Source organism: Alligator sinensis, unplaced genomic scaffold, assembly GCF_000455745.1.
Source record: "Alligator sinensis unplaced genomic scaffold, ASM45574v1 scaffold534_1, whole genome shotgun sequence".
NCBI lineage: Eukaryota > Metazoa > Chordata > Crocodylia > Alligatoridae > Alligator > Alligator sinensis.
This window is the reverse complement of record NW_005842050.1, coordinates 1394739-1414258: the sequence shown is the minus strand read 5'-3', so window position 1 is coordinate 1414258 and position 19520 is coordinate 1394739. Positions and strand designations below refer to the sequence as shown.

The window sequence follows — 19520 nt, the reverse complement described above, 5'->3', positions numbered from 1 at the left end:
TGGCAGCACTGGGAGGAGGGTTTTGCGGGGGGGGGGAGGGCTACAGCCATCCCAAAATCTGCCATAGCTCCCCGTTGCAGTGTCATTGCCACCCATCCCGATTCTAAACTTGAATTCACAAGAAGACTGGAGCTGAGAATACTGTGGATAGTTTGGAAGACAAGCTGAGGATAGTGTGGAGCCTGACTGTGCCATAATAATCAAAGCTGGGAAGGCTGCTAAGGTTAGAACTGTAAATCTATCTGATATACAAGTATACCCATAGAGGGAGCTTACTAGGCTCAAAGAGGTTGAAGGCATTGGTTGAGAAGGCAGTACAAAGTTTGGTAACATGGTCAAAGAACAAGACAAAGTGATAGAAGTGCTGAGGAGGCGGCCTGGGACGAGGACAGGGTGGATAGCCATGTCATATCCTGCTCGAGTGTTGCTGGGGCTAGGGATTTTGGCTCCAGAGTAGAAGCTGGAAGCACCAAGCTGCTGCTCTGACAAGATTCCGAGGATCCAGGTGTCATATTGAATGTAAATATTTTGAATGCTTGTAATAGTTGCCCATTAGCCAGTATAGAAAAAAGGGTAAGGTTTATCTTCTTATCTAGGTTCATTGTTTTACCTGGCCTTACAACAAACGTGCTTAAAGTCTTGGCTCCTCAATCTCATCTCTAGAGGCCTTTAACAAGTTATCCTAAGAACCAGAAAAACGACCCTTAAGTAAACATTCTGAAAGATCAAAACCCTAGAAGCCTTTTGAAAGGGGGCTGTAAAAGAAAGGTGACCACAGTGGTATGGAAAATCTTCCAAAGCAAAATTTAAGATAAACTAAATAGTCAGCGGACAAATTCCGCTGCGGAAGACAAACTGACCACCTAGCAAAAACCTGTTGAGTAAGATCCAAGCCCGAATTTGGGAGTAGTGACAGGTTTGGGTAGGAGGGGCCCAAGACGGCAACTCACCCATTAAAAACTGTAACCTACAGTCCCAATTTGGAGGTAACCTCACTTGCAGAACAACGAAGGAAGAATCGCAAGTGTAGGCCAGATCAGACTGATCACCTGAACCACCCTCTCCGTGAACACGAATCTCTTAGTTCACGCTGAAGCTGCGGAGCGCCCAAGGGGGACCGAAGGAAGGGGACTTGTTCCTATCACTGCTGAGGCCAGCCCATTGAACCGTACTACTGAGGCCAGCCCATTAAATTGTACTACTGAGGAATGAAACCATATTTAGGTGTTTGGCTTCTCGGAATTCTAGGATTTTAAGTATAATATAGTAATAACTTTTCTGGTTCAAATTATATCGTTAGCTGTAATTGTTTTAAAGAAGTGCATTTAGAGTATTGTTCCATATATATAGTTATCGTGTTTTTGATGTTTATGGTATTTCTTAACATAAAATTGTGTTGTATAAATTAAGTATGAAATCATTGTGAAATCGTGCAATTAGCTAAAAATTTCCCTAGCCAGTGCATCAAACGAATCAGTAAGTTGTGTGGGATCTTCTCTATTCCATAACCCACTATAGACACCAGGGTGTTTATTTTTTGTCTTAGTAGTTTGGGAGGGAGACAGACAGACAGTGCCAGAGTTTCAGTGGTATCCTTACAGAGCCATGACATATGGACTTAGGTAGGGGAGGTGATGAAGCATGCTTCTTTGAGGAACTGCAGACAAGGGACCTTCCTCAGAAGCCAGTATTCAAGCTATGACTCACTACCAGTCTCCATGCTCTGCATAGCACCAGTGAGAGTCTCTGGCCCCCAAGGTGGAGAAAAAAAAACACCCCCAAAATTCTGGATTTTGTCTTCATTACATCTCCTGGGTATAAAAAAAACTCACATATGAATCATTTTCCAGGAATATGAGATTCTCCTAAGTAATAAAGGTACCTGGTATACACATTCAAAGTAGGCCTGGCACTACCACAACATAGCTGAGAACAACATAGCACAGTTTAAACCCCAGAAAATGCAGAGAATGAATAATGAGGTGATTTTAAAAGTAATAATAAGGACTCTTACATACCTAAACACATGCAGAGAGGCCACTCTGATGTACTGTAATTATAACACGTCAGAGCAGATTCAGTTAATTGAATCTGCTGGAGTGTGGCAATTACCATGCTCCAGCGTCTCAAGTATCACCATTCCTGCGATGAAAAATGGGAGCCGGAGGGGAGGGGGGGGTGCTTTCACTAAAGCTTGTTTGACGAGTTTTAGTTAAAGCACTCCTGCTGCCATTTTTCAGCATGGGGATGCTGGTACATGTGAAGATCTGGGGGTTTTAATGAGAGCAGCTCTTGGACCCGCTCTAATTAAAGCACCCCATCCCCCACCTCCTGAAGCACATCTACAAACGCCCCTCAATTCTCCTTCCAAACACAGGGAGAAGGTATAAGAGGACAGCCAGCAAGGGGAAGACAACCTCCACAAGATTTCCACTTTTGTTGGGCAGTTCAGTAAAAATCCAGGTTTATGAGCCTGCTCAAAAAAGAAATTATTAAAAATGTTTCTCTCTTTCTTTTTAAAAGATATATAAAAAATAGAAATAATATTAGAAGTGGAAAGCAACACTATTAAAATGAAAAAAGCCTTTGAACAGAATGTTTCAGTGTTTAGGTCGCAAGTACTCTGTTCTCTAACAATCAGTTCTACTTTTCCTCTAATTACTGATGTTTCTTATGTCAGACACACATTCATTTATAACCAGGTATACCGGTTTTCCCTGATAAAAATCATAAATTCTTGGATAAAACCCCCCAAATCTGTGATTAAAATGAAAGGCCACAATATATATAGGTATCGGTTGAACACAATGTTTTATTGATATATTTACAGTTTAAAACAATTTGGAAGCTTACCAGTGCCTCAATCACTATAATACAATAAATTCTAAATACCTATATACTTTGGCATTTGATTTTCAGTTTTTCATCATGGAAAATCAGAACTGCTGAGACCACTCTGTACACCCCAGGGAATTATGCCCAGAACAATTCAAAATTATGCACAGAAAAAATTTAAATTATGCAAAATAAACTAATTTTTTTTAAACAAATTAAACCAAACTTCACACTATTTCAACCTCCTTTAGCAATATATGCAGGTACTTTGTATGGTTGGGGGTGGGGGTGGGGGATGTGTGTGGGGGAGGATTTGTGAAGGTATGGGTGGGTGTGGGTAAAGGAGGGTGGGGTTTGTGGAATGAGTTTTGAAGGGTTGTGGGGTTTGTGAGTGGGTATGGGTTTGTGGGAGATTGTGAAGGGATGTGGGGGAGGATGGGCGTGGATGCGTGTGCGGGGTTTGGCCAGCAGCTCAACAGCAGTAGGCAGCAGGCCCTCAGGGCACTCATGGCTGCAGCAGACAGAGCCCCTGGCGGTACGCACCTCTGGCTGAGTCCCAGGGCCTGCACATGCTGGCATGAAGCTAGCCCGGCCTGCTGGTGCACGTGTTTGCACCAGACTGGGCTGGCTCCATGCCAGCATGTGGGGCTTGGCTTGTGGTACTACAGGCGGGAACTGTGCACCACTGGGCCAGGTGGGCCAGGGTAGGGCTTCCAGCACTTCAGTGGGAAGCTGTCCATGGGGGCATAGAGCCCGCCTGGCCTGATGGTGTACAACCCTATGCCTCATGTGCACCTTCCTGCTCAGTACAATGGCATAAGGCTCCCAGTCTATGCACCATTGGGCCAGGCCAGCCCTCTACATGGGGCATCCTGCGACACCTCCCCACTCTCTCAGAGCCCACCCACACACACCCGCCCTGCCCCCACCTGCACTGCTGGCTCTTCCCACAGCCCCTAGCAGTCACCTGCATCCACCCCACAGGCCCAGCCCCCTAGCCCTGCCAGTGCCCCCATCCCTAAACTGCAGCCCCCTGTTTCCCTCCCCGCCCCCCCAGCAAACCCCACTTACCCCAAAGGCTCCAGGAGGGAAAGCGTGCCTGAGCCAAGCCTTGGCTGACGTAGTCTCAGGCCCTGTCCCTTCCACTTCTCCCTCCCACTCAGGGCAGGGCTTAGGGTTTGCCGCCCTTTAGGCAAGAAGCTCTTGCAGGCTACAACTCTGCCAGCCTGTAGAGAGCTCTTTGCAAAAGTAGAAAATCCACGGGTATCTCCATTAAAATGAAAAATCTGCTGTTTTGTCTGTTGAAAGGGAAAATCCACATCTTTTCCCATTTTCCTGTTGGAAAAGGAAAACCCTGATCCCTGTTTATAACACAGCAAGCAAAGCAAATATTGCATAAAAATAGCCCATTATGACATTGTATGATCAGCCATTTTAGAGCAACAAATAATTTCACAAGCATGGGGGAACACTTCAGAAATGAAGCTTGTGAATATCTTTAGGATAATATTATATTTAGCACACATTTGTTGAAGACTAAAACACTATGATCTATTAAAATTACTATTGTGTTATGATAATATCTTTCAAAATAAACTATTAATATTGACATTCTTACAAAATTTAAAGATTACTTAAGGTAAACTATCTTACATAACACCAGAGCTCCATTTCATTTTTAACTGTCAAATAGATTTAGCTCAATTTTGGTTATAAATTTCAATATACTAAATGACAGAAGATAGCATAAAGTATGTTAACTACCCATACAGTTTATGAAGAAGCAAAAGCATATCCAGCAACTGACAATGCTAGCAGTCAGCAACAGAGGTCACACTCCAATGATGCCTTGTTCCACACTAATCACTTCAGCTTCACAAGCTGAAAAAGTAATGCAGTTCTTTAATTTGCTAAGCAAAATAGACCCCAAACAAAATACCACTGAATTATGAAAAAAAATTCTCAATCTCTGAGTTCTGAAGCAAAATTGTGTTAATCAAATTTTCTGCAACAAAGATACAATTCACATCATCTGACAAAGAACAAACACAAAAATGCAGCTTTGGAAACAAGAAAATCTGACTGACATACAACAGCTGTCACAGTAAGGAAACCAGCATCCACGTATAAGTGACAGAATGGAAAACAAGGTAAAGCAGGAACATTTACTGTCACAGTGAAGAAATAACTATACTGTAAAAAGAGGAGAAAAGAGAAAGAATGGAAGAGCTCCAAGTCACCAGAGATTTGATTACTGAAGTCTTGTCTACTAACAAAGAAGAATGGTAAAAATTTTCAAAAATAAAATCGGTGGGGCCTCTTGGTTCAACTTAAAGATTGTCCTGTCGGAAGATCTTTAATTCTTGTAGAACCTTTCTAGATTTTCATGCGTTTCCAACCTTATGACAAAAAACAAATCCCACCCCCTCAGCTAAAGTAATGGACCACCATCCTCATGCAAGACTAAAATACAGATAACTTATTTTAAGCAGGAATATCAGAGTTGATTAAAAATAAGATGCGTTTTTTTATGTATTGTCAAGTTATTCTCATGCGCCTCTAGAGATTTCTAAGAATTATTAGAAAATACAAATTTTTCAATGTTGCTCCACCAACGCACACTTGTATACAAGTGAGAATAGCAGTCTCTGTTGTGTAGAAATTCTCCCACTATAACAATGGAATAAGATCATCCAGCCATTTCACAAAGGGTAATCAAACTGCCATGGAAAAAAAAGTTCAATAGTCGAGTCCAGATTGTATTTGAAACAGTGGCCTCTAGGTAAAAGACTCTATAACTCCTTATCTCTTCTTGTTTACAGCCTGGATGAAGCTACAGTTAACACTGACTGGTATTTCAGAGAGTAACAGAAACAAAAGGCAGTTGGCAGTGAACAGCATTTGCAACAAACATACACTTTTAAATCTTTAAGTCACAGACGGTCAGTCACAAAAATTATTGGACAAATTGCTATATTACATAAGTAGAGATCATATTATTTTAGACACTAAATTTTACTTTAAAAAGGTAGAGCAATTCAAAAAGCAGCAACAGCTCAATGGTACTCTTCTCCTTAAACAATTTTAAGATTAAGTCAGTTTTCTTGAAATGGCATATAGACATTCATTTATATACAGAAAAGAGCTAATAAAATATTTACTATTCTGGGAACAGAACAGAGGTTGCTGGCTGACAAACTTTTAAAGAGGTGGTTATTTTACATCTTTAGTTTATAAAATACTGATAGCCATGAAACGCCCACTAATTTAAAAGTTTTGGTGAATACATAGTAAATAGGTAGATGAATTAAATAAAGGGGAGAAGAGAAACTGAAAGCAACAGACACTGCTGTTCTGTTATCCACTACTGACATTTGCTTAGATTCATCTTATATGAACTAATGGCTATTACTGAAACAAACAAAACCAAGTAATCTATTCAAAATTATGCAGAGACATTTAAGATATTAAGCAAAACTTGTCTAATGATTAGTATTTGCTTGAGAGTTCAACTAGCACAACAAACTTGTAATGCATTCCATAATATACTCTTCTGCAAACTTTATTTTGCCAGATACAGGGTGCATATACATAAGACGTTGCTGCACATTTATTTAGTACTTGTATACGCAACTCTGGTTACTGTGCATTTACTAAGTACTTCCTTATACAAGTATTAAAAAAAATGCGCAGTAAGCAGAGCTACTGCACAGTAGCGCTGGGAAACACCTTTTAAGTGATGCTACTATGCAATAGCCTAATACTACTGCACAGTCAGTGTCTTGTGTAGACATGCCCACAGCGTATTAGCTAAAAAGTTTCACTGGGAGGAAACTTCAAACACATGCAATTATTAGTCCTGTCATCAAGATGATTTGTAGCCAGCCAACCAGAATGAATGCTGAATAGCTAAGAGTTATGGCAACTTAACGTAGTTTTTTGCTGTCTCCCATATGATGTTAATAGAGGTGGAGATACTAGCAGAAAGAGCAGCATACATACTAAGAGAAGACATAAGGCAGGACAGTGTGGCACCTTACAGACAGAGGTGTGACCTTCCATAGGCTACAGCTTATTTTGAAAACATCTTAATAAGAGGTTGAAAATAATCAGTAACTTGGTGATTTTCTATGAGCTAATGTGGGGTGGGGAAATCAAAACCTCGAACGAGTCTGCTCCACTTTTATTACTCATCTTGTATAAAAGTAAAAATTCTCAATTCATGTTTTGCTGAATAATTTGTTTAAATTTACAAATGAAGCAATTTCTCTAATACAGTTGAATTAAGATGTGGATTTAGGATAACTTTGTTTAATCACTAAGATTTACAGTGATCACTCACCATCACCACATGAAGGTACATACGCAAGTATTTTTAATACAAGTAATTAGAAATAAAATATAGGTAATATTCTAGCAAGTCCAAAAAACTTATTTTTGTTTATGATGTAGCTACAGAGAACAAACATGGGATACTTCCTATTATGAGGTGCACTGCAAGACAGTTTTAAATTATATATACAGATAAATTACTTGAAGGCCAGTGCTGTTACTAAAAAAAAAGGAAAAAGAAACAAACATCACCCACTTTCCAAGCAAAATGTTACTAAACAGCTAAAAAATCTTCTTTGTTGTCAGGAGTGTACTTGGTAGCTGTGTTGGTCTGAGACAAAAAGACATACAAAAAACTAGAACTCTTGGTTCCAAAATGATACCTTTTATTAGACCAACTGGAAAATGGCAAGAAAATTGTCCTTTCAGGATCAAAGTCCCTTCATCAGGCTCAGGTTCTTTGTTGTCATACATTTTTGAGGAGAAAAACTGATATATAGGGATGAAAGTATTATAGAATATGGAGTAATAGCTTATACCATAGTACCATAACATTTTCACAAGCCGGAGCAATATAAACTGAAGAAGCAATTGAGAGTGGTAAAGGATTTATAATCCAGAGGGGAAACCATTTTGACAACTTAACATTTATAGTCCTTGACCTTCTTTAAGATAGGTATAATGACTACAGGTATTTCCATATTTTCAACAGCTTTTCATGACAGCATTCTAAAAACTTTTTTCTTTACTCATTTCCATATGTAATTTTAGAGACAATCAGCTATTCACAAAAGTACTAGCCATTTTTAAAAATTAAACCAAATCTCAATTAACAGCCTTTTTTTAGATTCTTTATAGGTATCAGATTATTTGATACTAAGAATAATGTCAAAAATTTTATTTTCCTGCCTAAATAAAAATGGATTTCAGGCTAACCACATGAGTATTTTTGAAACATCCATAACATCAAGCCTACATACTTTGTTCTGGATTATTTCATTTCAGAAAACTTAGTTTATGTTTATATCTTGTTATTTCTTGTACAAGTTTTGTAGCTAACATATACTCTGACTTGGATGATAACTCATGAGAGCCCTTTTAGAAACTCCTTCTACCTGAACCAGGACATCTCTAGCACAAATATCTATGCTGAGGACAAATGTGAAAGCTATGTACCAAAGAGATGGCTGCTAATGTAGCACTAATGCAAGCTTCGAATTTGGACAAATTCTCTCAGGAAACAACCACCAGCATGGATTATGACCATCAAGCTATTCTGCATTCAAAAAGAGATCGTTTCATAGTGTCAGAAGGGACCTGAGGAGATCATCTAGTCCAACCCCCTGTCGTGGCAGGAAAGAGTACTGGGGTCAAACAATAAACGAGATAATTTTATTATGCACTAATTTTGTCTTCTGGATAGTTCCAAGTTGCAAAACCATACAGAATGTATCAGAATATTCAAGCTCACATAGTAACAAAATGTAACTATAGCAAAGTTCATATTCAAGACAGTCACATTTCTTCCTTTGCTTCGAAGGGGGAGGTAGGAATTTAAGCCTAAAACACTAATATTCAACAGTTTTTTCCAATACAGTCAAAAATTCAATACATCTTAAATCAGGGCTATCTAACTTGTAAGGGGCTGGGGGTTGCACCCTGTGCAGGCTGCAATAGTGAAAGCCATAGGCCCCCCTAGGCTACCACAAAAGGCTCCCCCTGCCACTTCAACCGTCCAGCTGTGGGCTCCTCCTCTGCATGGCACCATGGGCTTCCCTACCACTGCAGGCTGTTCCTTGGTACCCCAAGGCAGGCACAGGAAGCAGAAGGTAAAGTGGGAAGGGGAAGCTTGAAGACCCGAGCTGCAGCAGCACCCAGAGTGATAGGGGTAGCAGTGGCCAGGGGCAGCCTGGTGGCTGCAGATTAACCCCTCAAATGCTGCCAGTTGAACAGTTGTGCTCTAAATGATAAAATATTGTTACAAATGGAAGAAAGAGTGCCCTAACTTAGGGTGCCATAATAATCTCTGCTAATACTTCCAGTTATCTTTCCAAATTTAATAGAATTATTTTGGTTTTACTGTGCAAGCTACAATTGCATTCAAATACTAGATCGAGTCTATTACATCAACTATATGAGATTAAATGGCAATGTAGTCCGTCATCAGGATACTGAAGAGACTGCAACCTATTGCTTGTTAATAATCTATTACACTATAAATGTAGTTGTTAGCATGCATCCTACTCTTCCCCCACCTTTTAAGTAATTGAATGCATGCACTCACACTCACAGAAAGCTATACCTCTTTACAATAATCTTCTCTAAAGCCAGACACATGCTTGTCATTAGTGTACCCAATGGGAGCTTCATGGCTCATTCATGCTACTGCACAGGAATAAATGCACATAAAGAATTTAAAATTATTTTTGCAATAGAAGGTTTTGATGTGGTCATTAATGGCCACGTGAATTCTGTGTCATGGGGTGGAAAAATTAAGAAGGGATTGTTGTACTGAATAATATAAAATAAATCTAGAAGAGATGTTAAGAGAAAGCTCAATAAATCCATGCATAGGGATTCCCAGGATCAGGCCCAGGAAAAGAAGCCACTTAAGTAGTAACACATGCAATACAGGATTTTGTAAGAACAAAAAAAATAAATAAAACGCACTTCCATTGAAGTCATATTTTCATTATTAAAAATCTTTAAAGGTAGGTAAATACTTTCTATCCTTGCTCCATTTCCCTGTTGTGCCAAATTTAGAGCTTTTGTATTATATTTTTTGTCTAATAGTCAATATAGTTTTTTCTAACAGTTACTAAAGTATGCCATTAATTTAAAATTTCCATTTTTATCTGATTTGAAATAAAGTAAAAGAAGCTGGGGATATCATTTTTATAAACCCATGTTTTAGGCAATAATTTAAATAATATTTAAAAAAAACTAATAACAATTGTGAAGACATTTATACAGTGAAAGGATTACCCCATCAACATACATGGATACTGAACTGTGTGAAACATAATGGTTAGATTGGATATAATATAATTAATACATAGACAGGAAGACCTCTCCAAGAATTATCTTACTACACTTAACAAAATTATGCAAATCATCTCCTGATTATAATATAAAATTGTATTTCAATTAATTTGTCATACATTACTTTTCAATGTGTGTATTTATATGAAATGCAATTTAATCTCTTAGTCCACTGACAGGATCTGACAGAGTAGGCTGCAGCCTATGACAGCTCATTCTCTCTGAATGAGTGTTTCTAAGGCACCTATTCCTAAACTGTAGGTCACAACCCCAAAAGGGGTTGGAACATCAACAGATGGGGTGGTGATAAACAGGGATTCAGGTTTTCCATTTGCTGTGGGAAAACATGGATTTTTTCCTTTAAAAGGAGAAAGGCAATGTGGCTGGGGAGTGTGGGGGTGGAGCACATGAAATTTCTGCGCCCACAGTGGGGTGCAGGACAGCAGCTGGGCCAGGCCAGCTCCCCAGGAATCACCTCCACAGCCCAGTGGGAAGGACCCAGCACAGGAGGGAGCACTGTACTGCCATGGCTGCCAAAGTGAAGTGCAGCAATGGCACAGAGTTGTGCCCCCGCTGTTGCTGGGCAGGCAGGGTGTGCCTCAGCTTGGTGGCCATGATGCCATGGCACTCCCTCCCATGTTGGATCCTGCTCACTGGGCCACAGAGCCCCCAGGGAAGGGAGCATGGCAAGGAGCCTGGAGCCCGCAGCAGGCAGCCCACATCCTTGCCACAACCCCTACAGCCTCCGCTCTGGCCATACCACCTGCAGGGGAGGGCACGGAGGGGTGGGGGCAAAGAGCCAGGCTCCGCGCTCCACTCCAGACATTACAGCTTCTGCTTCCCACAGGTGGCAGGCCAGAGAGGTGGCTGGGGAGGGGGGGAGGCTGCAGGTCAGGAGGGGCACATGAAGGATTGGGGGTTGTGGGTTGGGAGTGAGGGGCCAAGCTGAGGAAACGGGGTCATACTGAAGAAAAGTGTGGGAAGCACTGCTCTAAGGTGCCACCCTGCCCTGCCTTCTCTTTTACTTCAGAATTACACCACTAGCTTTCTCTTGAATCTTAAACAATGGTTATCTATTCAACAGCAATAAAATCAAATTCACTTTTCCTATATAAGGAATATGAAAGATTAGTTGAGATTAAAATTGTTGACAAAAGCTGAAAATGGAGAGAATTAAAAACTTAACATCTGGCAAATAGAATTCTCAGAAGAACTATAAATAGTGTGTTTTAAATCCAAACTTTGAACAGTTGCAGATGGAAGTCTGATGCAATTACCTGCAACATCAGCTCACAGTCATCTCTTCCAACAAAAATCATCTCTCGTGGCAGCCTGTGGCGGGTGCCTCCGCTGCTCACCAAAAACCAGGATGTTAAGCTCATTTTCTGCTTAGCTGCTAAGTCCTTGGCAAAGCTACGTCATCCTGAAGCAAAAGAGAGAGAAATATATTTAGTTACTTTTAGCTTCAGCTCCTACTGAACAAGCACTGTGATAAATGTATACAAAAGAGTTTGAAAAACCAATTCTAACACCATGTATAGCTCCCAATGGACTGAATCCAGATATTACAGGAAGTGACAGGCAATTAAATTTACAAAAAATCTGAGGCTTTTTTTCATGCAACTAGGCACCTTCAATATTACAGATGTATGCCTGTTCAAAATAAATCTGTAGCTATTTAAATTAAAGGACTGCCAGTCGCACACAACGTTGTCAGAAAGCTTTTAACACTTAAATGCTTATTACCAATCAAAGTAATGCTTTTATAACACATCACCACCGTCAACAGTATGTAACACTGTGTATATTTAGCTGTCCAGAGAAATTAAACAAAAGTAGCTTGTGTGTCTGCCCCAAGATAAAATCCACCTCAGCATAAAACAAGACCAGAATTATTTCTCAAAAAGATATGTAAAAACTGAAAGGAACTACAGGAAATCTAAATTCTGGGGGTTTTGTGATTATATTTTTCCATGGAGTGTTTTTTGTATTTAGAAATTGTTTCTTTTCTTCATGTATGTTACATCTAAAAGTAGATAAAGGCATTTTAAAAAGCAAGATATGCAAAAAGCAGCAAAACATGTACAATATGGAAAAAGCTGAAAGTCTTGAAACATAATTGCCAATGATTCCTCTACCAACATTTTAACTATAACTTGATTTGTCAAAAGAATATGGGCTTTAGGACCTTAAGTTTCACTGGATGTAAAAAATACATGCTATGTACCTCCGATTTATTTAGTGCATAAACAAATCTACTCTGACTTCATCATATGAACATCCTACAAGTCAAAGTTGCGACTGTTTTTGGCACTCAGCCCAAAAATGTTGCTAACCCCTGGGCTACAGCATAGATTTCATAGACACTAGGGCTGGAAGGGACCACCCTCTGCCCAAAGGGCAGACAGTCAGCAGGGGTCAAATGATCCCAGCAAGATAGGCATCCAAGTGTTTCTTAAACGAATCCAGAGTAGGTGCCTGCTCCATCTCTGGTGGGAGTTTATTCCAGGCCCTGAGGACGTTCTTGAACTCCTCCACATCCTTTCTGAATTGTGGAGCCCAGAACTGGACACGGTATTCCAGCTGTGGTCTTACCAAGGCTGAGTAACGTAGGAGGATGACTTCCCGGGTCTTGTTTGAGATGCATCAGAAGATGCAGGCCAGAGGTTTGCCTGCTTTGCCAGCTGCAGCATCACATTGGTGGCTCGTGTTCATCTTGTGATCAATCATGACCAAGTCTTTTTCAGACAGTGCTAACTAGCGTAGCACTGCCAAGCCTGTAAGTGTGGTGTGGGTTCTCTCTCCCAAGGTGGAGCACCTTGTATTTCTTGCTGTTGAATGCCATCAGGTTTTGATCTGCCTACCTTGTAAGCCTGTTGAGGTTGGCCTGGATTGCCAGCCTATCCTGTGGGGCGGCTGCACATCCCCTTAATTTGGTGTCATCAGCAAACTTTGCCAGTCCGCTTGTAACACCCAAGTCCAGATCATTTATAAACACATTGAAGAGTACAGGTCCGAGAATGGAGCCATGGGGGATGCCCTTGGTTACAGGGCATCAAGTTGATTTGATTCCAAGAACTATCACTCTCTGGGTCCATCCACGGAGCCAGTTCACCAGCCATCAGACCGTGAAATTGTCTAGGCCACAATTCCCCAATTTTTCCATGAGGACATAATGGGACACCAAGTCAAAGGCTTTCTTGAAGTCCAAGAATATGATATCCACCTCTTCTCCTTTCTCCATGTGATGCATCACCTGGTCAAAGAAGGAGATCAGGTTGGGCAGACGAGATCTGCCCGCCATGAAGTGGTGTTGGCTCTCTCTCAGAATATTACCTTCTGTTAGTTGGCAATGGTTTCTGTAATTATTTTTCCAAGATCTTTCCAGGGATTGAGGTCAAGCTAATTGGCCTGTAGTTCCCTGGATCTTCCCTTCTCCCTTTCTTGAAGATAGGTACCATACTGGCCCTCTTCCAATAGTCAGGCACCTCGCCCGAGTGCCATGAGCTCTTGAATAGCCTTGTCACAGGCTGTGCTATAATGTCAGCTAGTTCCTTTTGCACTCTTGGGTGCATTCCATCTGGGCCAGCTGATTTGTGGATGTCCAGCCTCTTAAGATGTTCCCTTACAAGATCAATGGTAATGGTGGGTGCAAGTTCACCCTTCCCCTTGTGATCCTGCCTTTTGTCAGGCAAAGTGATCCCACTGGGCTGATGGAAGACCAACGTGAAGTAATCGTTAAGAAAACTGGCTTTTTCCTGTGTCGGTTAGCAGCTGCCCTACCTGGTTTAGTAAGGGTCCAATGTTACCCTTGCTCTTTTTCCAACTTCCCACATATTTGAAAGACTTTTTGTTGTCCTTAATTTGCCTAATCAGTTTGAGTTCCATTTCAGCCTTGGCTTTCCTAGTTTGCTCCCTACAGGTGCAGGCTAGTGCTGAGTACTCCTTCTTAGTGAGGTCTCCCGTCTTCCATCCTTTATAAGGTTTTTGTTTGTTTTTTAGGTGCAGGGGGTCCTTGAGATCCCTACTGAGCCAAGGGGGTTGTCCCGCCCTTTTGCTACTTTTTCTGTGGGTTGGAATGGACTTCCTTTGTGCCTCAAGGATTACATCCTTGAGGAGTGACCATTCATCATGGACATTCCTCCCTGTCAGATTGTGGTTTCTCAGGGCCTGAACAACTACCCTCCTGAGCTTGTGGAAGTTGAACTTTCTAAAGTCAAGGACTTCCATACTGCTGACTTGCCAGCTTTGTGGTGAATAGAGAAAGTGATCAAATCATGATCGCTGTCTCCCAGCTTCCCCTCGATTCTCAGGTGGCTGATTAGATCATCCCCTTTGGCCAGTACTAGGTCCAGCAGCGCCTTTCCTCTTGTCAGTCCATGGACTTCTTGAGACAAATAAAGCTCGTCAGTGCATGTGAGGAAGCACTGTGACCAATCGGATTTGGCTCAGCACTCTTCCCATGAGATGTCCGGGTAGTTAAAGTCACACACAAAAAACATGGACTGAGAGGGTGCAGCCTCAGCCAGTTCCCCGGAAAACTCATGGTCAAGTTCTTGCTCTTGATTAGGAGGCCTATAGTAGACTCCTACCATTATATCCCCTTCACCATGTTTGCCCCATATTCTTACCCAGAGGGCCTCAAGCTACCCTCCTTGGTTGCCAATCTCCACCTGTAGGGAAGTGTATTACTCTTTCATATAGAGAGCTACACCCCTGCCACTTCTTGCAACACAAACTTTTCTGTATACAAAGTACAGCCATCTATACCTGTGGTCCAGTTATAGGTAGAGTCCCACTAGGTCTCCATTATCCCTATGAGATTGTAATCATTACTGTTTAAGAGTAGGGCCAACTCCTCCTGTTTGTTGCCCACACTCCTGGCATTTGTGTAAAGGCAAGTGAGCTTGCCCTTGGCAGCCCTCAGCTTCCCTGCACTCCTGGAAGAGCCCCGTCCCTGGGGTGGGATAGGAGTTTGTTTCCCTGTACAGCCTGACTTAATGGTTTGGTAGCTGATGCTTGGTGGGCTTGCACCAAAGACCATATGCCCTTCATAAATGAACTTGGCTATAATCAGCAGCTCTTATAAAAAGAAATTCAATGGTGAAGCCTTGGAGAAAAAAATAAAGCATCCAGCATTCCAAGTCTATTGTTAAGAGAGGGAATCAACCAGACAATAGGCCAGCGTGATGACTATGTTCCTTTAATTAGACTCCCATTCAAAAGAAACTTATTTTGATTTGTTTGTATTTAAATTTCATACAAGTACAGGCAGTGCTCAGACTTGCAACAGAATTCGTTCCTGAAAACCTCATCTTAAGTTGAAATGTTGCAACTCAGAACCAATTTTCTCATAAGAAACAATGTTATAAATGGGGGATTGGTTCCTGAACCAAGGCCCAATACCCTATTTTCACCAACAATATCCCAGAATTTTGTACTTGATCAATTATAGATGAGTAATACAGCTACATTAATGTATTTATATTGTAAATAGCAATCATATTGATTTGGAAGGACTTCTTCGAGGTGACTTTGCTGGATTTTTGAAGGGCTCTTGGCTGGAGTCTTCTCAGGAGTCTTGGCTGCAGGTTTTTCTGCAGTCTTGTCTGCTTTCTTAAGGAAAGTGTCCAAGGAACTATGGACAGATGTTCTCCAGGGAGATGGGCAATGCAGTGAACTTGCTCACTGGCGTTGCATCAGATCAAATGTTGTAAAGTCAAAACTGAGGTCAGAAAGTTGAAACGGTGTCAATTTATAAATGTTGTAAGTGCAAAATGTTGTAAGTCGAGAACTGCCTGCATGAGACAGTGAGCTCAACCTCATCAGCAGACAGAAGTTTGTCTAGGGACTAGGGATGTGAACAGTTAAACAATTAATCATTTAGCTGATCAGCTAAGTGAAAACTGGCTCTAGCTTAATGGTTACCGTTTAGCCTGGGACCAGGCACAGTCCGGGAGGGAAGGGAAGCCCTATAGTGCCCCAGCAGTAACTGGAAACCCTGCAGTGCTGGCAGGCGAGCCAGAATTTATTTATTAAGTTGCTTTCACTGAAAATCCTGGATTTCATGGATTCTGTAAAATTGTATGTTGAGTGGACCCCTATTGATATCAGATTGTGAGATCACCTGCATGATAATGAAAATGCACTCTAATTTCTAAAAAGAACCACCACCAAGATTAATATGCAACTGCAGAAGATGAGAATGCCAACACTGATTAACGAAGGAACTTCAAACAAGGAGAAGCGGGATGATCTAAACTGAGAAATGTTTATCACTGATGATGACAAATGAAAATAAGAATGAACTAAGTTAAGGAAGAACATATCAAAAGCACACCTTGGCAGATGCTAAAAGATGAAAGAGCTAGTCAGAGCACTATACTTAGACTGAAAGTTTTTCATGCCAATCAATCTGAATAAACAGGATAAAATGCATCAATAATCTCTTCCCCACCCTCTCTACATGTGCAGACGAGCATATCTGAAGGTTTAAATAAAAGTGTTAAAGATGTTCCAACACAAGTATTTTTACCAATAGAATAAATGTGCTACATGCATCTTTTGTATATGAGTACTTTTCATATATTTATATTTTAAAATACGAATGTTTCTAATGAATGTTCTCCTACTGAATACACTGGATGTGTAGTATCTTGCTGAATAAGCAAATATGAACACTGATAATTTCACACTGAAACAAGCATCTTCAGACAAAGCAGCTTCACAAATAATATATAGAGATAACTTCAAAACTTATTGTTTAATTCTCTGTGTACAAAACAGTTTATGCATGGGGGTGAGGGGAGAATGTTAACCTGAGTTTACATTCCAGCTTTTAAATTGTACATTTTCATTTTAGGACTGCAACCATACTGTATTCATAATCCTGAAGTCCCCTGTTCAACCCATTTCTTATAACTGTTGATGTTTACATCAGCTTACCTCTGTAAAAATAGATTTTTGTTCTCTTGCTTTAATGTGAATATGGATATTCAATAGAAATTGGCAAATGACAGCTGGCAAACGATAGTTTTAATTATAAAAAGTTTCAATCCAAATACCAGAATTACTGTGAATACTAAGATTTTAACATCACCAAGAACAAAACCTATTCTGATTTTCCCAATACAGAAAAGTAGGTCAGCAGCAATCATGTCACAAAAATTAAGCAAATTATAAAGTCTGACAGCAAACCGATCAAATTATCTAAAAAAAGATGGCTGTTGAATTTCAAGCAGCACTGGCTGCATTGTGACAAATCAACCCAGATACATATTTTATTTTAAAATATTCTTTAGAATAAGCTAGCATCTTTGATCAAAACTGCTACACAGATGATTTCTGGATATCAAAACTAAAGAGTTAGAAAGCAGTAGCAATACATATTTAAGTTTAGAGAACTGATTTGTACCACACAATTCTGCTTTATGCCTATATTCTTTATGAGGCACTTTTTAAAACAATTAACACGGACTGTTTCATAAAAGGTTTTAGTACTTTTGGTTCTGTTTTGTACCTGTATTATTACATTCTAACAGACAAATGCCTTGCCTGTAATGGGCAAAGTAGGATTTTAAAAGATTTACAAAGAAAGTAGAGAGTAAAAAGTGAGAGTCTCACTTTTAACACACTCCAATGTTTCTAGACATTAGAAGTTATCCGATTCTTAAGCAGAATCCACAAATACATGTTGAACCTACTGTATATCCATTCTGAGTTCCAACATCTAGCTGTTGTGCTTTGAATTCAGGACAGGACAGCAATTTAGTTCTGAATTTCATTCTTTCATCGGTTCAAGTTAATCAGCTTAAGTGGAGAGCTAAAAATAACTAAGTTATATTATTATGCAGAAGTGAACAGAGTTATTTTCACTCATATTCTTAGTAACCGCAACAAACGTGGCAATCTTCAACTAAAAACTGCACTTGGAATCTTACTTTTATTTGCATGTTCAAATAAAGGACATTCTACGTAGGTAATTTTTGCCATGTACTTCATTAACCCTTTGCTACAGCAGCAAAGGAAATTGCTACAACGGAACATTATAATATTTCCTTTAAAATAAGACAATAGTTATAAGGTGAAGACTTGCTGAGTTTTAGAAGAACAATTTAAATTTGGGGTTCACTAAAAGAAGCCTGTCAAATTGCCATATTCAATTTCTCAGAAATTTGTTGATATTATTAAACACATTCTAGGTCTGGGGAAGAAATGGTGTTTTATTGTTGAAGAACTATGGATTTTGGAAATTACATTCTGCAACATGTTAGCATCATTAAATTTATTGCACTCACAGTTGTGTCAACCAAATGATACAGCAGCTGAGAAACTGTCCACATCATCCATGTAACATAATTAAACTCTAAAAACTGGAGCCCTGTGTTCTGAAGCCAAGAGTTGGGGTTAACAGCTCAAATACACATACAGCTGCTTTGCCAAGATGATCTTGATATGCTAAGCTGATTTCACTGTAATCAAAAGTTTTAGATGAAATTATTCTTTAATTATTAAAAGTTAGATGATGATGGGTCTAATTTTTTTATGGTTGACTGTAGCTAGCAATAATCAAGTGCTTTTTCCAGCAACAAAGAGAGTTGCCCTATAAGGGATAAACAAAAACAAGAAAACAGGTAAACACATGCTAAGTCAGAAGTATATGTATAACCATGCTCAGTGATTTCCAATAGGTTGACTCATGTGCTCAAAATTAACAAACATGAATAAAGGCTTGCAGAATTGAGAACTGTAATTCATAGCCTCTTAGATTGAATACTAGTAATAACATTTTGTAAAGGAAATTATTAAAAAAGAAACCCTAAGAAATGTGATTAAAAAATTCATTTTGTAACCAGTTAACATTACACCAATGCATACAATTACTGGCAGAGCTGATAATACCGTGTATTGAACATTTCCATCTTTTAAAGATACTGTGTTTCCAATTGCTTAGAATCTGACACAATTTTTCATGTCATGTTTGCCTAAGGCTACTGTATTTTGGAAAGTTTCAACTAAACTTTCAGTCATTTCTGAAAATGGTATTATGGGAAAATATGATATTTTACCTACATTGAAAAATTCTTATAACTGCTTTGAAAATGTCTAATACCCCATACTTTTAAACAGAAGCCTGAAATTTGGCAGGTAGCCCTAGTGTTTGGGCTGTCTCTTTTGCTGCAATCCCTCAGAAAAAAACTGTCCAATTTTGCTATGTGATGAACCTTGAAAAAAAATACTTGCACATGTTTAGTAGATAAATGGCTGAATTCTCTAAAGAATCAGTCTTTATCAAGTATGCTCCATCTAGG

At 39.8% G+C, this 19520-nt stretch overlaps 1 protein-coding gene across 10 annotated transcripts in view; it reads right to left on the bottom strand.

Annotated features, from left to right (window-relative positions):
* The window catches only part of CEP170 (centrosomal protein 170), a 176142-nt gene that overhangs the window by 132117 nt on the left and 24505 nt on the right, over positions 1–19520 (bottom strand). For all 10 annotated transcript variants that reach the window (XM_025203257.1, XM_025203260.1, XM_014519581.2 and 7 more), the window contains exon 2: positions 11487–11632. In XM_025203257.1, the coding sequence (XP_025059042.1) occupies positions 11487–11591 (105 nt within the window). In that variant the 5' untranslated portion in view covers positions 11592–11632. The remainder of the gene's footprint in view (positions 1–11486; positions 11633–19520) is intronic.